At 34.4% G+C, this 24,736-nt stretch overlaps 1 protein-coding gene across 4 annotated transcripts in view; it reads right to left on the minus strand.

Annotated features, from left to right (window-relative positions):
- Positions 1–24,736, minus strand: part of LOC149776590 (uncharacterized) — a 130,782-nt gene that overhangs the window by 19,955 nt on the left and 86,091 nt on the right. For 2 of the 4 annotated variants that reach the window (XM_089941061.1, XM_089941063.1), the window contains exons 13-18: positions 24,466–24,660; positions 20,728–20,791; positions 17,707–17,802; positions 13,462–13,536; positions 11,190–11,274; positions 4,639–5,355 (exon numbers count right to left, since the gene is read on the minus strand). In XM_089941061.1, coding sequence (XP_089797187.1) covers positions 4,639–5,355; positions 11,190–11,274; positions 13,462–13,536; positions 17,707–17,802; positions 20,728–20,791; positions 24,466–24,660 — 1,232 coding nt within the window. The remainder of the gene's footprint in view (positions 1–4,638; positions 5,356–11,189; positions 11,275–13,461; positions 13,537–17,706; positions 17,803–20,727; positions 20,792–24,465; positions 24,661–24,736) is intronic. The other 2 variants (XM_089941062.1, XM_089941064.1) reach the window with 2 other exon arrangements.

Below are 24,736 nucleotides of genomic sequence, written 5' to 3' on the forward strand. Positions count from 1 at the left end.
GTATGAATAAAATATTTCCTTCCTTGATATTTTTACAATTAAAAACGTTTGAAAAAAGATATGAAGCAATTATTATTTTATTAATGTAATGAAATTAAAGCAAATTGTGAACTGTCATTCATAATAGAGGATTACTGTATGTACTCACTTTTACATTGAATACAACTGTAAACTGTACAGCCTCAGATCTACCATTGCAAAACATGCCCAAGATCTGGGTCTCTGCTGTTTGCGTGAGTAATCAGTAAAAGAATAAACAAGATGGACTCTGTTCTGCTGGCACATTATATGTGATGGCAGATCAGTGGGTCTTTTTATCTATTTTGCATTCCAAGTCTAGATGTGAGTATATACGGTAACTGAATTAATCATGCACACTGGTGATATTAGCTGATATTTTAAAATAATCTGCAAATGTACAATTAATGGATTCCATTCGAGTCCATGGTAAAATTTCATGTTTCATGGGAAAGTACAGTATATAACAAATAAATACAAATGAGAAAAAAATTATTTAAATCTTCAGATAACAATACAGTATTTCTTTAATGATAAGCCTGTGGTCTGAAATGGACTGAAATATGAGACACATTAATGGAGAAGGTTATTTACAGAAAACATGTTTTGTTGGTTTACTTTTTGGTGTGTTATGACACTTGAAGGCTATTATCATACCAAGGTAAGCAAAGTACCAAGGATACTTCAGTGTAGTCAATTGGGGATACTCTGATTGTGGGAATTGAACCCACTACTCTTTATGTCACAAGACACAACTGTGTAAATTTGATAAAACTTGGGAATAGGCTTATCATCAGAAAATACAAGTTTTTACTGTAATACTACGATATATACTTCCTTATAAGTTGAGTCCAACTGCAAACTGCATAGATCCAGATCTGCCAGCACACAGTGTGCCAGCAGATCTGGGTTTGTGCAGTTTGTTAAAAGCAATCCGTAGAACAAACAACACTGACCCTGATCTGTCAGCACATAATGCAATAACAGATCAGATTCTATGTTGTTTGCAGTCTGACTTGACTTATAAGTGAGTACATATGATAACTATGCCTATAGTGATATACTGTATAAGAATGATCAGAAGATGAGAGACAGGTGTTTTAGTACTAATTCTATGTCAAGTTCAGGTGACTAAACTTTAAAATTGCATATCTAATGTGCATAAAATCTACCCTAAACCAAAAGTATTTTTTGCAGATTGATAGACTGGTTTCATATGATTAGTATTGAGTGCGGAGAAGAGACATTTTTTAAAATAAAATTTAAGTTTTAGACTTAGTGAATGGTGACAGTGGAATACTATACAACATGTATATTATACAATTTTAAGTCAAGTCAAACTGCATGCTGCACTGACCCAGATCTGCCACTGTATAATGTGCTGGCAGATATGAGTTTCTGCACTTTGGAGTAAACAGTAGAACAAACAACATGAACCCTGATCTGCTGGTGTTTTACGCAATGGCTGATCAGGGCATGTGTTTTTTGCAGTTGGACTCAATTTGTTTTAAATATTTTCACCTGAATAAAATATGTCACTGGATCACTCTCACAAAACTGGCTTTCTTTTTTTTTAAAGAAAAAGCAGCTGAATTTAGAAACAATCCAATTTAACCAGTGCACAGCAAATACCACATATACTTACATTTAGGTTGAGTGCAAAGTCCACAAACCCAGTGCATAATGCATCAGCAGATCACGGTCTATGCAGTTTGAAGTAATCAGAAGAACAAATGATAGCGACCTCGATCTGTTTGTGCATTATGCGATGGCAGATCAGGGTCCATGTTGTTTGCAGTTGGATTCACTTTGTGTGGGAGTAGATATGGTAATACTCACATAATTTACATGAATTATACCATGGTCAAAATAATGGTATATAAATGCAACTTGATTACATATATACATATATTATGACAAAATGAAGCCAGGAAGTGGGTGAAGCATGTGATATATGCACACAGTAAGAAGCTGGACATGACCTGCATGTTTCAACCTGCCTTTGACCTATATTCCAAATCTGAAGATGGTAGGATAAAATGGCAATAAAATAAAATTAAAAAACTTCAACACTGAGGCTATTCTAGGGTGTGGACTGATGTACATATTTGTTGCACAAACATATAAATATTGACCAAAGTGATCTCCACATCATGCAACTGTCAAGATGGGCTTGCTGACAAGTATAAAATGCAGACCCTATGTATGACACTGTGGACACAACAAGATTCCTTGCTTGCCTTCAAAACTGGTTATGATGTAGTCATAAGGCTGGTAGCCCTAGATCTGGCTATTGTGGGTTTCAACCACGCAGAGGTTATGTTTTATTCCTTGAAGAACAGTTTTAACAACCATAACCACGACAACAAAAACTTTTAGTAACCATGTCTAGCGAACATCTATGCACTGATGTATATTGCATCCATTCACCGACCCCATCCCCATATCCCACTTGTAAAATAATTACATTTAACACTGTTGACACTGCAATCACCTCTCGCTGCTGAAAAGTGATACCTATGTCTCACCATGACAATGGTGAACAACCCTTGGTTCTCATAAATAAGTGTTGCCACTGGTAAAAAATAAATTTTGTTTACAAATTTATCAGAAGTACTTTAATAATTCATTAATCTAAATAGACTGCAGTGTAAGCATGACATAAATTCAATGTGCAGCAATAAAACTGATTTGAAGCCAGTTATACATTTTGTGTTATTTTTTATCCTTATTTATATTTTATCACCTAATGCAAAGATATTTTCATAAAATTATACAGTAAAGCTTGCTTCACTGACATCTGTGTATTAAGGCCACCACATTATAATGGCCATTATCACAAGTATTTTTAAAGATTTCACATGTACAGTAACCTGTCCACAAAGGACATATCCATAATGGTCAAAAATTGTATGGTGCTTGCAGTGTTCTTTATGGACAGGCCTCACCATACATTACTTTTGTGCCATTGCTTTGTTTCATATTTTAAATTCTGAGAAGGCTTTGAAATCTTTTCAAGTAAAGATAAACTTAAGCAAAACAATTGTGAAAAACTGGATAAATAGTGTCAGAAGTCTGTAACAAAAATGTCTTATAAACTGAAGTTTTAATAAGTTTCTGATTGATATGAAAATCTTGTATTAAAATATGTACACATTCTTTCTTCCTTATCTATTAACAAAATAAACTGGGAGAACTAAATAGTGCAATTAGCCAAACAAAAAGACACCTAAAAAAGGTGAAATCAAGTTTTAGAACTTTAAATTTCTATACCTAGGTTGTTTTTTTTCTGACGTTTTTTTTCTGACATAATTTTCTCTCTTGTTCGGAATGACAAGTCTGGTATAGTCTTGATGAGATATGAAACAAATTTTATGTGCATTCTGATCTTGTTTTCAAGAAAACAAAACAAAATTAGTTCCACTTCTTGGTAAAGAAATGCAAATGTCACTGAAAATAAAAGCAAAATTTGATAATATATCAACTCACTTCTGCAAGAAATTTCAACAGTTGCAATAATATGTCCAAGAAGCAAAGTTTATGTGTGTTGCTTGAAAAAAAGACAACATTTCTCATTTTATCTGTAGGACAAGTCACAAGTCTTAATTTACCAATTGCCTTCTTGTATAATATTCTATATTACATGCATTCTTTAATTCTATTGTCCACTCACCACTGAATGTAATGTTTTCTTGGCATTCACTAAACAACAGAATGGTAGCCGAAATTACTAATTGCATGCAAATTCCTCATCCTCAATATAAAGTGTCCCTAACCTTTGAATTATCTACCCTACAGCAGGTGAGCAATTCAATTCACCAAATGTATACATGCACATGACAAGAAAGATCATATGCTAAAAAGAACTCTTATTTCATGCCAAGGATTGCATATGTTTAGAATTCTTCAAGCCTGCAAAACTCCAGTATTCTTCTGAATGTGGCAAGATTATCATCAAGCAAATGACTTCAGCTACATGACACTGCAAAAGCTGCAAGAAGTTTTGCCCTTCTGACACTATATATCCTTGATTATTGTGCATCACAGTGACAATTTGACTATTTCTTGCCAAGAGCTAATTATTAGCTGCACTTATTTACTTAAATATATTCATTAGGTTTCATTTTCCTTTATCATTCATGATGATGTTAGACAAGTGGTTACAGTAAAAAATGGTGTTACTATACATAAATATTTATTCTTGAAAACCTACGATAAATGTACCAAAGGAACATGGAGATGATCAAATCAGGTATAAACAATATTCAAAATTGTACAATAAATTTAAAATTAAAGCTACATAATTGATTTATCAAACAGGAAGTTTTAAAAAATAATTTCATTAGTAGAAACACAGAATTAACTTCAATACCTTTGAAAAATGTGCAAAATATCATCTCTACATTCAGCAGTTTCTTTAATTTCTTGCTCAATAGTTGTGCATCTAATAGTAATGTCAACTGACTGCATAATATAGTCCTAAAAGTATGTTTGGTTTTTGTCATAATTGTCACTGTTGTGAATTAGACATGCTTAAAAAATACAAATGTTAGCAGTATACAGGCATATGGATATGGTCTGGTAACCTAGGTAAAACAACACCTGTATGGAAAAACTTACTATAATCACAGGGGAAGCCTCTGCTCCGGGCTGTTGCCTAGCAACTGGAGGGGTCAAAGCTGAGGGGTCAGAGGTCATGACCTTGCAATCTGGAACTGGAGATGGGCTTCGAGATGAATGAGAGGAATTTGATGCAATCAACTTTTGCTCACTATGTGTTGGAGATTTGTCAAAAACAGCAGATGCTCTCGGAGAAGGTGGAGGTGGGGCCCTTTTGGGTGGAATAAAGGGATTATATGGTCGGTGTGACCTTGGTAATGAACCAGTTATTTCAGAAAAGTCTGTAACATTGGATCCTGAAGATGCAGTTGGACTAGATTTGTTGCTGGACTTACTGACTGGGTCATCCACCAAGAAAGGGTTTAATTCATTTCCTTCAGTATCTTTCACTGATAAATCTTCAGCTTCCTCAACAATCCCCATAGCTGGGTAATCAATCATAATTTCAGTTTCTTTTTTTAAACTACCACCTCGAGATGACTGACTTGGAGTTGAAAGGGATTTTGGTCTAGGTGGAATAGGAGGTGTTTTGGGTTGGGAAGTTACAGACACTCTGGGTGGGGCTGATGGTCTCTTTGGTTTGATTTTATGCTCAGCTTTTGTTACCCCTCCCTCAGCGTTGCTGGCTGACCCCAGCCTGGGAGCAGGGGTGGGGAGAGAGAGCCCCCTCTGTTGGTCTGAAGTCTCATCTTCCTCAGCATCTGTTCTGGAGCTAATCTGTGTGACGGAAAGGAAAAATAAGCAAAGATGATGATGATGATAAAGATGATGGCAGCAGTGGTGGCAGTGATAGTGATGGTGATAGTTATTTCTGTGATAGTGTGACAATGATGATGACAACAAACACCATGATATCAATGACTATGCCCACCACAACTATGATGACAACAATGTGAAACAACAAAAAACAAAAAACAAATGAAAATGACAATGATGCATGCTGAATTCAAACTGTCCAGCACTTCTGTCTTCTAAAAATCAGCCATAAATATGCATATCTGAGAAAAGACCCCTTACCAACCATATTTAACGGGGATTGCCACCTGATAGCACATTTTCACCTATTGCAGTTCACTTTGTTTAAAACTGAGTGTTCCACAACCCCAGTCTATGCATTGATGTATCTCTATATATACTATGTTTAAAACGGATTGTTCCATAGACCCAGTCCATGCATTGATGTCACCCTATATACCTGACAAGCAAAGACTTGAACACAGAACTTGAATAATGTGCTGACAATGGTGTTGCCCAAAAAGAGATACCATTTTCTCTCATTTCTATATATCAGTGATAGTCAGCCCATGCAAAGAAGTCATTGAACAACAAGATAAAATTATCCTTGGGATGTAATGAGCACTTGCAGTGTGTCTTATGGATTAGGTCTTACACGGTCATTTTTGCCAGCATACAAACAATAATCCTTGTTTTCAAGAAATAAATTCCTTGTCTTAAACTTAACATTTTATACTGCAAGTATTTCTAATATTTAACAACCTTTACAAAATACTCTTTTTTGTAAAATATACTGATATCAATCATTTGCTATTTGATATTCAACTCTGTGTCGTAGATTGAAAGGACAGAAAAATAATCCATCAGATGTGTTAGTGTGGGATAGGGAAATCCCACCAATGGGATCAGAATTTGTGGGTAAAAACTTGTCCATCAAATTCTTATCCTCCAGTGGGATTTCCCATCCCATACCAATGCAAATAATTAATTCAATTATTATCACATTCCTGTGTTTATATTAACATTTTTCTCCAGCACAGAACACTGAAGAGAAATGTATCTATCTTTCATCACATCACTTCTGTCTTTTCATCACATGACCTTCTACAGTAATCATACTCCACACAAACCATCTTTTGATATGATAATTTTCAACAGGTGTTTTGCTGTTGCATCAATATTCACAATATGCCATTTTGACTTTGACCATTGTGTCTTGCTGCTTTATGCTGTACTCCAGGTGTAATTTTCCTGTCCTACATCAATGTATATCAAGGATTCTATTGACAAAAGCCATCGTGTTAAAAAGTGGAATAAAAAAAAGAATGTCTTTTGTACAAAAGAGGTTTCATCCACATTTTCATGTCAAACAAGGACCATAAGCCTGTTGAACAGAGATTAGAAAAATGTTGTAAACAACATTAATACATATACTGTTATCATTCAAGAAACTCTATGTAGAAATGTGCCATTTCAGATCTGATAATTCTTAAACAAGTTAACCAATGAAGGGAAGGTATTTATACAGAGACAGTAGAAATAACCAAAGCAGTACCATATCTTTCTTTCAACTGTTTTTTTTTTTTTACTAATATCCCCATACTTTTCAGGGCATTTTCATAATGTCCCATTAAAAATGTACAATCAAATGTTTATATCATGCCATCTATACAGTTGTAAAGTTCAGTGTGGTTTGATTTTAGCCAGTTCATTACTGTCGCATCAATTTCTGTAATTCTGAAAAACAAGCCCACATGAGCCCGATTTACTCAGCCAGCTAGTGGGGTGGGTGGGTGGGCTGGGAAGAAAAGCTTGGCATACATAATTGCCATATTGTCTATTAATGTTTGTCAATGATCTTGTTTCTTTGACCATACATATAGGAAAACTTGTTCAATATAAAAAGGGCAAGTTATTTATACAACCAAGACCGTCTCATGGATTTCTCCCAGCTCTGGGGGCATGGCCTTAACTTAAATTGTGTTTATACCATTACCCTTAAGGTATATACACTTAAATGGCATTACAAGGGGTATTAACATGTACAGTTTGCATATATTATTGAATCTGTCCTTAATCCCCATGACTCAAAACTTTGAAGTCATTGAGTTCTGCACATGATATATAACCAGCATGGTCTCTTGCTTCTCCCAGCTCCTGTAGACATGTCCTTAATTCATAACTTGTAACTGAAGAGAGATTTGTATTTTTTGTAGACATGTCCTTAATTCTTAACATGTAAATGATGAGATTTTTATTTTTTGTAGACATGTCCTTAATTCATAACTTGTAACTGATGAGAGATTTGTATTTTGTAGACATGTCCTTAATTCATAACTTGTAGATGATGAGAGATTTTTATTTTTTGTAGACATGTCCTTAATTCATAACTTGTAACTGAAGAGAGATTTGTATTTTTTGTATAAAATTAAAAGCCCTTCATGCCAGGATATTTCTGTAAAATTTTGATTAAATTCTAGTTTCTAGTTTCTGAAACATTTAAAGGGATTTCCATATTTAGAAATGGCAGCCATATTTGATCGCAAACTAGTATCATTTGTATAAATCTTAACACTCTTATTTACAGGATGCTATCTGTCAAAATTGGTCAATTTCTAGAGAGAAGTTTCTAAGAATTTAAAATTTTGCTATTTTTCGTAAAGTTAGCCATATTTTACAGTGGACTGGCATCATTTGTACAAAATCTGAAAACCTTTATGCCAGGATGTTTTCTGCCAAATTTGGATAAATTCTCCAGAGTAGTGTTTGAGAAGTAGTCAACAGGTTTTCTATTTTTAGTAATAATAGTTATATTTGATGATCACCATCGTATGTACAAAATTTACAGTTACTGATGCCAGGATGCTTTCTGTCAAATTTGGTCAAGGTCTGTTGAGCAGTTTTTTTACAAGTCATTTAAAGGTTTTTCTATTTTTTAGTAAAGGTTGTTATATTTTAAGATGGATTGGCATCATGGAACAAATTTTAAAGGCCATCATGCCTGGATATTTAGAGTATTGGTGGCCAGATTTTTGGCATAAAAAGGTTTATCTATTTTTAGTAATGGTGGCCAAATCTGATGGTGGATTCTCATCATTTGAACAATCTGAAAGACCTTTATGCTGGGATGCTTATTGTTAAATTACATCAAATTTTGTTCAGCAGTTTGTTAGATGATGATTCAAGTTTTTTTCAGTTTATAGCAACTTTAACTCCATTTTGAAGAGCTTCATGTCAAGATGCTTTCTGTCAAATTTAGTCAATTTTGTTGAGTGTTGATTGAGAAGCTGTAAAGAGCAATAATGAATGGATGGTGCATGACAGACTATGTACAAAGGACCATACCATAAGCTCACTTAGCCTTAGAGTCAGGTCAGCTTAAAATTAAACTTTTCCCAATATTAAAATTTGTCTACTGGGGAAGATATCTTTACATTTCGGGCCTTTGATTCGTAGTCTGTAGCAACCACTAAATTCACAGAAACTGATAACCATTAACAATAACAAGCTCACAGTAACTGAAAAATTCCCCCCAATAATGACCATTAGACATGAAATGTTTCATATACTGGAAATTCATGAAAATTAAAATTTCTAAATATAGAATGAGAAACTGTTAAAGGCTGGGCCATTAGTTCTTCATATTTTATAGAAATATGAACAAGCTCTCTGTTTAAAGATATTTCTTTGTGGAAATAGAAAAAGAAAAGCATCAACTATTTCCCAATCAATGATGAATTAGAAACCTTGCATTTACAATATTAGAGCTGCTGAAGCAGTACATGATGGTTAGAGTTATTATCTTGAACAACAAGAGTTGTCATATGCAGGCAGAGGAATTACAATCCTTGACACAAGTAGAATTTAAACTGTATCTACTACGGCATGGAAAACCTGTATACTGAACATGTTTGGTAAGAAAACAATGAATTAAAAAATATGAAAATGCTACAGGTGTAGTATATGATTATACAAATTTGAAAGGCTGCATCCTAAAGGGATAGATTTCTTTCAAGACAGTAATAAAACATGATGAGGTTGGCATATGTTCATGTAAGTACAACATGAAATGAAGAATATATTTTGGGTTTCTAAGGATAAAATAAAAACATGCTAATATTAAATGTGGAAATAAAAAAAATTGGAAATATATGGAATTGCATTTACATAGAGAATGATAATTTTGGTTCAACCAGAATCACGTGTCAATTTCTTGGTTTTTAAATTATGCAAACGTTCCTTAAGATATTTCTTTCTAAGCTATGATTTGAAACAACTGTACTGTTTACACTGCACAATTGCTTGGTTTTATTCAGTTATAAATCTTTTCAAACTGAATTATGAGTCATGTTTCATTTCTATGCTACTAATACTGTATATACTAGCTCACAGGTCAAGTCCAACAGAATGCACATGGACATCTGGGTCCCTCCAGTTTGTTAGGAGTAATCAGCTGAACAAACATTGAGTCTATGATGTTTGTACCTGGACTCAACTTGTAAGTGAGTATATATGGTAATTCCACAGGATTTTTACAGGCGAATATAAATTGTGCATTAAGAAAATACCAACAAGGATTCATATTTGCTTTCACACACTTAGGAAAAATATTTTGCTGTTTAGAAATGTATCAATACAAAATAGATGCCAAAACCAATATTATGCAATTGAACAGAAAGGTTATAAATCAAACCATGTTGACTCTCTGTGTGTGTGTGTGATTCAGATTTTTAACATAGCTTCAACAATTTTTCAGTCATATCACTACACTGTCTAGCACTGGGGCATCATGCTGCAGACATGTAGCATAATGTCGCACCCAGTCACATTATCCTGAAACCAGGCCAACCAGTCCTAACACTAACCTCTTAATGCTGAGCGCCAAGCTAGAAACAATGTTGGAAATCCAGAAAATTGTGTTGAGAAATGGTAAAAATTGAAATCATTCTTCATTTAAAGCCATATACCAGATTTGGTTTTAATTAATGATGCCCTTTTATAAGTTAATGAGTGAAAACAATATATTTGATGGTTGTGTTCTGACTTTAACAGGGCACACGGACAAGGATAACTCCATATGCCCATTCTGTGGATATGATAAGGGCCTAGAAAGGTTTTTCCTTGAATCTGAATTGTTACACAAACGCTTATCCATTCCAAGGATGGTGTATGTCTAAACATACTGGTCATGACAAGTTTACATTGTTCACAAGGATACTGATTCAAAATTTCAACAACAACAAAAAAAAGATGACACAACTTGTCACATATTTTTCAAACTGTATAGTTACCAGTCTGAAAAAAGCATAAAGGAGAAGAAATGCAAATGCAAGTTCATATCTAAATAGAAACTGTTAATATCCAGGTATATTAATCATTTCATACCAAGTTTTAAATATAGTTTGAAATAACCCATTTGACTATTAGCAATTTAGCCAATGCAGAACTTGGTTTATGTCTTGTTCTTTAACTGCTACCAACATTTAGGGCTGTACATACTGCATAGGGGCCCTGAGTGGCCGAGTGGTCTAAAGCGCTCTCCGTTACGGATCACTGCCATCTCACCTCTGTCTGCGTGGGTTCGAGTCTAGGATTCGGCCAATGTGGGTATGTAAGAAAGCTTGCCAGTAGCTTCTCATGGGTCGGTGGTTCTTCCTGGGTTCTTCCTCCACCATTAATACTGGCCGCCATGCATAGCCTATCATGTGCTGAAAAATGGCTTTAAACCCTACAACAACAACAACAACAACATACTCCATAAGAGTGTGACAAAGCAATAGGAATCTATATGTAATCCTACAGGATCAACACCCTACCTGTGGAACTCCTTTCTTGACGGGGACAGAATTCATAAAGACTTCACTGCTGGAGCTCACCTTTCTTCTCTCCAGGCTTCCATAACTGAAATATTTACAACATTTGATCATAGCTTCTTACATACTATATACTCTCATAAAGGTCTAGTCTTCAACATAGGCCCACATATACCATTACATAATGCATTCGCAGATCAGGGTCTATGCTGTTTGTTTTACTGATTACTCCTAACAAACTGCATACAATCAGGTCTGCCAGTGTACTATGCAACAGCATATCTGGGTCTGTGTTGTTTGCAGTCCAACAGCTAAAGTCACCAAGATGCTTACAATAATTACTGTTATACAAAATGCACTCAAACAGTCATAATAAGAGTCCGTAATGGGACTCGTACAATACTGGCTGAAAAGAATTTCCATAAATTCAAGATAAGACCATTTCTTCCTTGTTCCTGCCAAGCATTTGAAACCATCTTCGGTGCTGTTCAGAAATAACTGGACTATTTTGTAGCGGACATTTTGACTGTCAGATTGGCACCATTTTCATTTCTGATCAACAAAGCATGTTAATATGACTTTCTGTTTGGAGGAACAATGATAAGATTTCGAGATGGATGCCATGGTGGCCACATTCATTATCAGAATGGCACTATTTCTATTCAGTACAATTATACATCACAGTCATTTGGTGGAAGATTTTCAAGATGGCCATAATGGCAGTTATATTAGAAGTTGGATCAGCACCATTTAAATTTATGACCAATTCAAACAAAAGAAGTATTCTGGTGTTACTAGTCTATGCTCTTCAAATAAGGTACAGAAAAGAGTGAAAAACAACAAGCTTTGTAAAATTTAACAAGTACATTAATTTCCAAAGAGTACAAAGTGAAAATGAGATAAAACAACTTACAGTATTGCAAATTAAATCCAAAAAACCCCAAGAATTACAGACACAAGTCATAGAAATTTAAAGTCCTGAATAAAATTCAGTAACAGTCCAGAAAATATCCCATAATTTAAGTTGATAATGTGTCTGTGGTAGCTATGGAAATGTTAATGTGTCAACAGTCTTTAGTTGAATCACAGAAATATAATTCCAGGTCTGAATTCAGTATAAATTCCAGTGAATGTCTTTATTCAAGAATTTTATCAGAGCACTTTTGTATTTCCAGAGAAAACAATCACTTGAATTCAATAATTTGAACAAAAAAAATTCTAGCCAAAAACTCCTGGTCACAACATATCGAACCCACGACCTGCCACTTCCAAGGTGGATGCTCTAACCCAGGGGTCTCAAACTCAAACCACCCTGAGGGCCGCATGAGGAGATTTTCAATGGCCCAAGGGCCACACCACCTTTGTTATCTCTCATGACACCTTGTGATGCCAATCGTTTGGCAGGCCACAGGATATGGCTTGGCGGGCCACGTGTTCGAGATCCCTACTCTACAGTCTTATAACGAAACTTGCTCTTACTGAATCTTCGTTGCACTGACTAACATTGGTAAAGAAACTTCTTTGTTTGCATAATGCTGATTTAAGTTGCATAACTTTATCCTCTCTAATTTTGCCCGCGTAAGCGTCTTATTTCTCACGGTGCATTGTTTCGTAGTGCCGTCGCACGTTATACTCCTTTGGAACAGCTATCGTTTGTTGACAAACGAGACATTGAATTTTATCGCTGACCTCAGTGACAAAATATAAATCCTCCCATCTGACTTGAAAAACTCTCTTTTCGTCTGCAAGTTTTCTTTTTTTCGAAACAGAAGACATTTATACAGGCTTTTATGTTTATAAAAATGCAGCAAAATCAACTTTATAATTCAACATCTACTCGATCACTTTACTAAAAAACCGCAATTGGAAGTCCGCATTAAGGGCGGCAATTAATAGAAAGACTATGAATAAATAAGTAAGTCAGAGTTTCTTATCGTTAAAATGGTGCTAACGTTAAAGTTCAAAAGGCGGCGAGAGAAAAAGAAATAAATGAATAGTCAATTTTTTGAAAATCCCAAAATGCGTTGTGGGCCGCACAATATGCCCTTGCGGGCCCGCATGCAGCCCACACAGGCTGCGTGTTTGAGACCCCTGCTCTAACCACTAGGCCACCAGAGCGGTATCAAATAAGAAGTGAACCACCTCTGTCAATAAAATATCAACTTCTATTTGGTTTTTCACAGAGAAAATGTTAATAAAATAATATTCTAAATTTATCAATCCAGCTATAATTACAATTTTAAATCAATGCTGAGTGGTGAAAAAGAAAGCATACCCATTCTGAACGGTTCCAGAAGCTGAGCTGGTTGATACCCTCAAAAGACGGGTGGTGTCAGAGTGCTGCAGATGACTGCAAAACAAAAGAATTTCGTGTTCATGTTATGCAAAGGAAGTGGCAATCTAACTCCTTTGACACATAAAGACTTAGACATAGTGAATCTGAGTGTGGGCCTAAATTTAAATTTGAGTGTAAGCTGAAACTTAAATCTAAGTGTAAAACTAAACTTCAATCTGAGTGTAGGCCTAAACTTAAATCTACGTGTGAGCTTAACTTAATTCTGAATGTAGGCCTAAACTTAAATCTGCATGTAGGCCTAAACTTAAATCTAAGTGTGAGCTTAACTTAAATCTGCATGTAGGCCAAAACTTAAATCTAAGTGTGAGCTTAACTTAAATCTGAGTGTAGGCCTAAACTTAAATCTAAGTGTAGGCCTAAACTTCAATCTAATTTGAGCTTAACTTAAATCTGAGTATAGGCCTAAACTTAAATCTAACTGTAGGCCTAAACTTAAATCTAAGTGAAGACCTAAACTTCATTCTAAGTGTAGGCCTACACTCAACTCTGACTGTAGGCCTAAACTTCAATCTGAGTGTGAGCTTAACTTAAATCTAAGTGTAGGCCTAAACTTCAATCTAAGTGTAGGCCTAAACTTTGATCTGAGTGTAGGCCTAAACTTCAATCTAAGTGCGAGCTTAACTTAAATCTGAGTGTAGGCCTAAACATAAATCTAACTGTAGGTGCAAACTTCAATCTGAGTGTAGGCGTAAACTTCAATCTAAGTGTGAGCTTAACTTAAATCTGAGTGTAGGCTGAACCTGATTCTGAGTGTAGGCCTAAACTCAACTCGGACTATAGGCCTAAACTTCAATCTGAGTGTAGGCCTGAATTTAAATCTGGGTGTAGGCCTCAACTTAAATCTGAGTGTAGGCCTAAATTTAAATCTGGGTGTAGGCCTCAACTTAAATATGAGTGTAGGCCTGAATTTAAATCTGATGTAGGCCTAACTTTAAATCTAGTATCCAGCAAACTAACTTACTGAAATACAAGTCCAGTTTAAGTTTGAGCAACCATATTTTTATACTGAGTTTAAATTTTCAAACATATTGAAAAAATGTGTGCCTCATCAAAATTCTAAGGTTTGTTTTACTGTTTTATAGTGAAGCCACACAGAATGGGGGTGGGGAGAGCCTAGAATTTTCAAGCTGAACTTAGGAGCAGAAGAGCTTGTATACATGAGCATTCATTACATGTTCAAATTATGATACAAGCTGTATTTCAGTCAAGCCAATATTAATTAGCTGACTCTGGAAGTGAGAAAAGGGGATAAAGACAGATGGCTGCTTATGTAGGTCCATTTCTAGAATAACCTGGTCAATGGGAACTTCAAAAACTAGTTGTTTAATAAAGGTGTCCTTTAAGGCATGTTTGACTGTTTAAATCACAGGCTTTTTGCCATAAGCATGACATATTAGTCTAAGACTTTCATGAATTCTCATTCTTAATTTTTGTAATTTTGTAAGTGATGACAAAAAATCAGTCTTGTTCATCACAACAACTGCTAAGAAACTCAAGGACATTGGTAAATGACATTGCCTGGTACAGTACAACCTGCCTTCATGAAGAACATTTTATGAACTCTTTTTTCAAATTTTTTTCTAAAAAATTGCCAACATAATACCAGAATCCTTTTATAGACTTCACTGAATTATGTCACAGTCTGACATTCATTTTTATGATGTGACATTAACTCTTTACCTTCTGCAAGCACTTACTGCCCTGCCTAATAAGACCGATAAGCAGTCTGCCCTATAGCTGCTGTTTGTAGGCTGAACCCCAGAGTATCATAATGGCTGCCTGAGTGAGTGCTTCTTAATGCACATGCTGTCTACATTTTCTATATCAATCTTGTCCCATGCAAACTGTGTAACTTAATGACAATTAAAATTTTAAACACTTACCAAAGTTTTGTGTCACTCATTTTCACCAACAAGTACATAGAATCCTCAGGAATCAATTTTTATCTTCACATATTCATAATAAAAAAATATACCTCAAGATATCTGTTGTGTTTAGAATGTATATTAGACTACTCCTCTCGCCACCATTTTGCACAACTGGAATATTTCTTTCGGAAAAGATTCTAAAATAAAATCTATCTCCCATGCATTTTCATTTAAATTAGATGTTGGCTCTGAACCTGCTGTAAAGTCGTCCACATGTAACGGTCCCACATGTTCCGAACAGGCAAGATCATGGCACGTTTCATCCTCAGAGTAAGATAAATCTGACTTATACTAATGCCCTTTCCTTCATCTTGAATCTGATAATTAAAGACAATATCATCTGCAATTTGATCACTTTCAAATCCTTCAAAACTTTCATCAGAATCATCAAAATACAGGAATTTTGCCATTTTGTTTCACTTTGATAACTGACCTCAGTTTCAGTAGAAATTCCTGCTTATATGCTGTAAAACTTTTAATAGAACACTTTCTTCATTTTAAGCAGCGACTATTTTCACCGGCTAAATATTGTTAAAACAGACCGAATGTTTGCAATTTCATCCAATGCAAAATTTTAATATGAAACATTTATATGTGACTGGGGTTTCCCAACCCTTGGCTGGAAATGCATGTATGAGCCAACAGGGACAAAGAGTGTATTATTAGCAGCTTGTATTCATGTCTCTGGGGATAAAAGGCTATTTTTAGTGTTGCATATATGTGTTAGCAGAAGGTAAAGAGTTAAGATGCTTTTAAATATGAATGTCATGTGATACACTAATACTGCAAGCATCTGCTTTAATTCAATTTATAAATACTATAGGTATCATTTAAAATGAACTCAAGCAGGGATTTTCATACATTTTTATAATATGTAGCAACAATGTAAGAATTCTTTCTTTCTAACCATCAAGTAAAAATATGTGCATGACGTAGTACTTTTATCAGACACTGCTATGATGTGCGAGTTATATCAGAATGCAGAACGATCCTGACCTTGGTTAAAGTCTTACATGGAAACACATACTACTAATATTACTGAGCAGTTTTATGGTAAAGATGCTGGGAGTGAGCAACTTTTTCAAAAGATGATTAGTAATTGATACCAGAGTTAAAGAAGCTTTACTGTACAACATTCAGTGTTTCAGCCAAGTCTGACAAAAATGGGATTTGACTGGAACCCTTCATTTGAAAATGTTGACTATTGGTGTGATCATAAAAGGGCAATTGTATGTGATATTATTTAGATAATTTATTATACATTTTATTTGCATAAAAAGCCCCAAATAAATGACCATCTTTACTTTATCATTATCCTACATGATGCTTCCAATCACTCTAACAGCAAAGGAGAAGCTGAAGTCAACAAATTTTATGCAAAATTACAGTCATTAGTCTTTGTGAAGTTTCAGCTTTCAAATGATGTCTTGAGGCTGTGATAATGTTTATCTTCCTATTTTCCCATCAACGTGGAATCAGATTTTTCAGTGAAAGTTTAACTTTTTGTTTGACTTTCATCACAGTTTTTGTTGGTATTACTAGCTTGCTCACTAGAGTCATATGTCATAATTTGTATCAACTGAATGTGATACTGGGGTTAAGAAATCAGTCATCCATTGTTTCATATCCACCTTTAAGTGAAACCGTGCCAAGCTGACAAATGACAAATAGTGCCACATGTGAAGTGAATCAAAGCAAATTCTTAAGAGAATTATCAATATTACAGATTTTTCTTTTAGTTAATAAAGTTAATAAAACCGGACTCAAAGTTACCTCAATATGTTACCTGAATTTGTTTAAAGTTTTTCATTCAGACTATTGTGATTATGTCAAGTTTCTTCTTAACGATCTCAACCACTTAAAATGTAAAATAAATCATCTCATAAAATATTTGAGTTTCTTCCTAACCATCTCAAAGTATGATATTTCTGGATGATCCTGAGCTTAGTCATATATGGGATTAGGAGAACAGTTAATCTGAGCAAAACAACTAATGCACCCATCGGAGGATTTTTTTTCATTTTCATTAAAAAAAAATAATCAAGCAATTCAGACATTTAATGATCAGTGGGCACATCTGTAACATACTAAAGGTACAAAAGAAATGTGCTGTTATGGCTGAAACACTGAACATTTCATTTTCATGAACATTATTTAATTTGTCAGATACAAAAATGACATATATATAGGAATAGTGTATACTGCAACATTTCAGAATACTAGTGCCATTTGATACCTGTCATCAATGTCAGTTTCCTCTTTGAGCACATTGATGTTTTTCTCCTTCTTTCCTTCTTTTCTACTCTCTACTTCTTCATCAGAGCTAGATTCACTGCAAGCAAGGAGAAGCAAGCATAACGGAAGCCAAGAAGAGGAGACAAGAAGAAAATCACATCACAAACACAGTCTGCACAAGGTAAGTCAAAGGTTAAAAATAACTGATTCAGAAAATAAAAGATCTGCAAAAAAATGTCAATAGCATTAATGTGGACATGCATTAAACATGTAATCTTTATAAAACTTGCTAGAAAATTGGACGCTTCTATCAGTGTGCAAAACTGGCCCAAAAGATCTACCAACCAGTAATTCTGAAATACATGTCCCATACATACTTAAATGTGATAGAGAGAAGTTAGTTATAAAAACTAACATAAAGCTCCAAGAAATTAAACTTTGTACCTACTTGTTAATGATATATTTTCACTTTGAAATGACCCTACCCATACATGGTCAGGCCAAGAGTGTGGCTGTATGAATATGACAGGTCTGTACAGACCAAGAATGATTCCTATGACGCATGTTGTTATGGAAATACCCTGAACAAGGTCAAGGTCAAGGTAGTGGCACTCCAAGGATATGATATAACCAAGCTTCCTGATTTTAATCTCCTTGTATGACTGCTATCCCTCCAATGGTTTCTGACAAATGAGCATCGAGAATATCTTTAAATGAAAACTTCACAATGATTTTCTAATGACCCAAAAGGTCAGGGAGGGATGGGGTATGTGGACATGAAAAGGTGACCTTTCTGGTCTCTGCAGTCCAAGTATGACAGCTACCATGGCATGACTTGGGACCTTTGACAATACAAACAACATTAACTGAAAACTTTATCAAGATTTTTAAATGACCTTAACCTTGGAAACTGAGGGAAATGGGTGGGGTGCAAAGAAATGAAAAGGCAATGCTAACTGATTCTTCAGTGCAAGTACAAGACTGATCCCTCAAAAGGTTAGGGGCACAGGACAATACAGAAAACTTTAACAGAAAACTTTACCAAGATTTTTAACTGACACTGACCTTGCTACAGGGATAAAAGGCAAACCGGTTTGCTTGGAGATGAATGTGGAATTCTCAAGGAATATTCTTTCAATGGAATCCATCTAAAGGTTTGGACCTTGCTACGGGCAATAAAAGGAGAACTGAGTTGCATGGAGTTGAAAGGGGAATTCTTATGGACTTTACTTTCCATGCAATCCATCTAAGAGTTTGGACCCTGTGACTTTATATACATTTCCCCAAAACTTTACCAATTTTCAAATGACCATGGATGTGTCTGTTACTGTGCATGTGTGGATGACAGACTAATACTTACTAAATTGTCCAAGTATAAAAGGTCAAAGGTTAGTGATTTTGGAATGTCAAGAAAAACTTTAACCAAAAACTTAATCTATGTTGTTGCCGTGCTTGTAAAATGCGATCCCTATGTTGAACCTGTGATAAAGCAGACTGAATAAAAATGGCAAACTACTATTTTGTAACAAATTATCAAATGAATATATTTTAACATCACCAAATGGTCTTTGTATACCATGACAAATTTAAAGATCAGACAAAAGAAAATGAGTCTTGGAAGACACAGTTTCCTAAAGTTTACTTATTCTAAACAACGCAGAATGGAAAGTTCAATGGAATTAGAGATGTGCTTCCTTTGTGTGGTTTTTACAGTGCCTCTGCTCATAAAATGAATTGTCACATCAAACATAGCATGAAAAACCATTCCCAACTGTATCTTTAAAATACTATGTAATTTAAAATAGTACCTGTGATATGCTCATGTGATTATATTCAGGCATTTGCTTATATGCTAGGAAATATTTGTTTTGAACTCCAAGAAATACAGATCTGAATATAGTTGTTAAATCTTGAACAATTTACACAACTAAAAAACCAGATTTTCTGTTGGCTTGATGTGAACAAAAAAAATGGTCTGAGGTCAACAGCCTAGTAGGAGTTTTGCACACTGATTTCTATTTACAAATGTCATGTAAAAGTCAAAATTTTATTTAGTTCTTTAAAAAGCTGAACAAAGGTGCTCTTCACTGGTCATTAATTCAAAACTGTCTCCCCCCAATTTATAATTCTGATTCATTTTACTTTTATACTATCTGAGCCAAATTTATCAGTGTGGTAATAATATTTCCCAACTTATTTCCCAGTGAACTAGAAGTGTGTAGAAGTGGAAGAAGTTACCTAAATCATAATTTTTTCTACGAAGGTAACTGTGAAATTCATTGTACGAATATTTTTTTTATATCTGTCAAGAAAAATGTTGTTATACCTATCAATTTGATTGAGCTTGCAAGAATACAAACAGTTCAGTTTAAACAGATAATCTCAGTTAGCAACCACTCTAATTTCAAAGAAGCATTTACAAAATAACAAGTCATTGGATATTTTTTACTTTTGGGGGGAAAAAATATTTTTTTTACCAAACCAGTGCCTTATTTCACTGCATATGCTGTTACAATCAAGCTACCTAATAACACTTTTTATAAATTAACAAAATGTGGCAGGAACAGAGAAATATATTTCATTGTCTAGAAGATCACATCATAATGACTGGTATGAATCACTATCAGGGAAGGTAAGGAAAAGGTCATAAATAATGCACGAAGAAAAGGAAATTAGAGATGTGCTAAAATGCAGGGCAGGCTCTGTTTTGTAAGCAAGGTGCATGAAGAATACAATAATTTTCCTGATTCTACCCTGTCTGAAAGGTATTTTCCGCTTGTAAAGCAAAGTGGATTTCCTCATCACAAACACAAGATTCAACGGAAGACTATGCCTCACTTCAATGATGACTCAATACGGCTTTCACAAACTGTAACAAAACACTTTAGCACAATTTTCAACTTAGCTGATACTGATTCAACCCTAGAAAGTGATATTCATCTTGATATCTGATTAAACAGGGAAGACAATAAAAGCCAATGGAGTATTACACAAAAACAAGTATAACTCTGAATGATCATACCTAATGCTTCCATTATCAACTTCATCTTCGTAAATTTTGGGTGGCAGCTCCACCGTTGGTGATCCTAGGCAACAAGAAAGATAGATTATTTCACAACCTCTTAAGTACAGAATGATGTTAACTGTAGCTGTTTTTTGGATTAATTTAAAATCTATTATCCTAAAGCTTTCACAACATATAAAATACATAGCACAAATCAACCCTTAACAAATTTCTGTTTCCATTGGCTGAACCACGTCAAAATAGTGCTACAAAGATTATGCTCAGTATGATAAGTGTACATTTTTTGTCCCTTTTTAAAACTTTTTTTTAAAAATATATTCAGAATATCTATGTTTTTTAGTAGATAAATAGATAAATATTTCAGGAGTGAAGGAACTGTCATGAGTGGTGAAACCACAAGTGATGACACAAAATGTTTCCACTTTATGAATGAAATATTTCTTGACATCTTCAAAACACAGCTTAACTTTTTATTATCATTTATTATTTTTTAAAGCAAATTTCAAATTTGCATGTATTTTATTCTCCATATTGTAACTGCATTATATTATAATACTTCATACTGTGTATTTTGTTAAATTAATTAATCAAATCAGAATGAAAATATTTGTTATATTCTTGACATATTTCTTACAGACTGATAGTGGGATGAGGGGTACAGTAGAAACATCACAGACCTGTCACATCCAGCAAGAGTTTACTGATTGTGAGTGTACTTTATATGGATTCAGGTTCTTTATTTTGTTCATTTCTACATTCAAATGTAAAGTTTCTGCCTTTGCAAACTTGCAATCTAGTTCTGTAATAGATGCCACAAATTTGGATTAGTCATTTCATTTAGACCTGCAGTCAACACTCATGAATGCTCAATTTCTCCAGTGTTCTCAGCCGTCATCATGATAGTGTTGAGAGTCACAGCTACAAAATTTTATCATTATATTTACCCAAAAATTTTTCTTACAAATGTTTCTGTTTGTTGTAGAGTGGAAACAACATACGATAACGTATGGGTGACAGGATATGGAATAACAACAGTTCCTTTAAGTTCAGTCACTAATTATTGGCAGAATTCATATGGAAAACTAAATGACGTCAATAACTGAAGCCTATGCATGTCGTACTATTACATATAAATTGTACATTCCTTCCTGTCTTGCTAATTAGCTTCAAAATGAATTGTGGCTGAAAAAAAGCTGTCAAAACCAGAATGTAATCACTGATTACATACCTGGACTCTACAAAGCTTGTGGCAGCTCCTTGCAGCTGAGCACCAGTTATCATGCAGTAAATTTGAGTGACCTTGTTTGCTTATAACTAATGGGATGCATCAGATTATGAAGTTTCATGACACTAACATGTACAGTACCCAAGAAATAAGACACCATAACATAAGATGCTTCACCTTAAGCCAGATGTATAAAAACATCTGAAAAAAGACAATATGTAATGATTACAGTTCGAGGCTCATGTCATGTGCACATTTATTCATCATCACAGAGGCTGATATGGTGCTATATGATAATAAAAGGACACTTCTCTCCTTTTTCACGTGTCCTATTTAAGAATCAACACTGATATTTCAAGCTAGACCATCCTAACTTCATGCTCATCCATGGTTATTGTACCATTTTTGTCATGACTTTAATGCACTTGTTTTGAGATCCTGATGACATTAATAGGGTCAATACCTTTCATCAACAGCGACAGTAAGTACTAAGACATATTCAAAATATGTACTACAATTCAAATAAAAGAAAGCACAATAGAAATGTCCAGTTAAACTAATGCCATTTTTTCCTCAAGTTTTGTGACGCTGGAGAAAATGTTAGCTGTTCAAGTCAGAGCTGCTGATCACTTGCTTGTTTACTGGACCTTTTTTATTAGTGGAAAACTAAAGTCAGATATTGTTTGTCCCAGCAAAGGCGACACAAACACTTGGCTAACATAACATGCACACCTTATACCATGTTAGGAAAAAGTCAATGAAATGGACAACTAAACAGGATGAAATTTTTCACTGAAATATTCAAAAATAAGGAAAAATATCTTTGCTATTTAATAACATTTTTAAAAAATCAAAAAAAAAAAAATCATGTTTGTAAATGTAAATTTTGCATTAATTTTACATTAAACAGTTCCAAGAAAACAGGTTTCGTGAATGTGAAACCACTAGTCATAGATTCATTCTGTTTTTATACTACATACATAGTGGACCAGTCTAAATTAAAAAAATATATGTGGTGCCAGATATAAAAATCAACAACAAAATGGAATGTTATCAATGTGGCTGATGGATGTTACATGTCTGAAATATGCTAGAGAAAAAGGATTTTGTTAAATTTAAAAACATTGTTGCAACAGACTGTCGTTAAGGGATGAACCATGGCAGGTCAAGGATAATAGAACAATCATCATTTGTGGACTTGACAACTATTCGCGAAAGTTAGTGTACACATGTAGACAAGTTAAAATAAGGTTTATGCTTATATAATTTATCAATTTCTTTTGTGTCTATACTCTTGTAGTAACTACTAATCCACATGAATTTAGCTGATTTGTGACAAAAATTTTAACTGCAGATCCAGGTAAGTAGCAAAAAGAAATGTACCTTTTTCAAAGTTTTCTGTAATTATGGCATGCATGTAATATACAGATTACTCTTTTTATGCTCAGATTACGCTATTTTGCCACTTATATTAGTAATAATTACACTTATACCTCTCTTGGGTGTTGGCATGTGTGAACCTACAACAAAACAGTTCAGGTTCACATTGATTATGATTTCCCACTGATTGGGAACCCAGGTAACCGATTGTTAGGCCTGAAGAAAGCCTAGTAGAATTTTCTGAAAATTTTGACATCTCTAACCAAGATTCATGATTCAGAATTGAATAATATGCATATGGTATTCCAAAATACCTGAATATTTGACCTATGAATCTGAAATCAATTGGGGGTCTTTCTTTTCCCAGATGAAATTCATCCACAAAATTTGTTAAATATGTGATTGACAACTTGAACTATTGCGTAGAAAACCAAATTTGTAAGTGGCATGCAGACAAACAGGTGTAAAGACATCATAAATAATATGCTTCACCTCATGCCAGATGTAAAAAAACATTAAAATTGCCAGTATATGGTAAAATATAGATCACAGTGACCTACTTTTATTGTATGTGTGTGGTATTAACAGAGATGCATACCAAGTTTCATCATTCTAGCATGACTGCTGCCTGACAATACACAGAAACATCTTGTTTAATACTTGTAGACAGAAAAATGCTGGATAAATTAATTTAAAACACAAGATTTGACCAAAGCCAACAGAGCATTAAATGTGGATCAGTGACTTACTTTTGTACCTCACCAAGATGAATACTTTATGTAGATGGAGATGAAGATTCCTGGAACAATACACTAACTATACTTTGTGGTCACCAAAAAACTAATTTTCATTGCTCACTGAATGTGTAATTTTTAAAATGGGGCGAAGAGGAAATGGTATAACTTTTAATATATTTGAACTCTGTTGTTGATCATGTTAAGCATCAATCTTATTTTAATATTTATATTCCACTGTGATATCAGACAAGAAATTCCAATAACTGGAAATAACATTTCTTAAATTTTGAATTTTTGAAAATAACAGAAGCTTAATTATACTGTAATAATAAACTAATTCTTCCTGAACAGACTTTGCCATCTGGATTTTTACAGGAGTCACTGTTCTCATACCTTTCTTAAGTTCTTCCTCCATTTTAGCTTTCAAAATATTGCATTTCATCTGATCCGAGGGAATTGTCACTGCTCCCCCCGCAAATTTGACTTGGTTATTTTTGAATGTGTTGACATCCTTTGGCCTGCTATTTACATTCAAGTGAACGGATTCATCCAAACCCTTCAGTTTAGCCTGGGCCATCTCTGAAGCTTCTGTAAGCAGAAAATGTCACATAGATAGGTAGGAAAACAGGTATATAGAAAGAAAAGATGTTTTTGACGAATATAT

The sequence above is a fragment of the Sinohyriopsis cumingii genome, chromosome 18 (genome assembly GCF_028554795.1).
Source record: "Sinohyriopsis cumingii isolate HCF-2022 chromosome 18, ASM2855479v2, whole genome shotgun sequence".
Taxonomy (NCBI): domain Eukaryota; kingdom Metazoa; phylum Mollusca; class Bivalvia; order Unionida; family Unionidae; genus Sinohyriopsis; species Sinohyriopsis cumingii.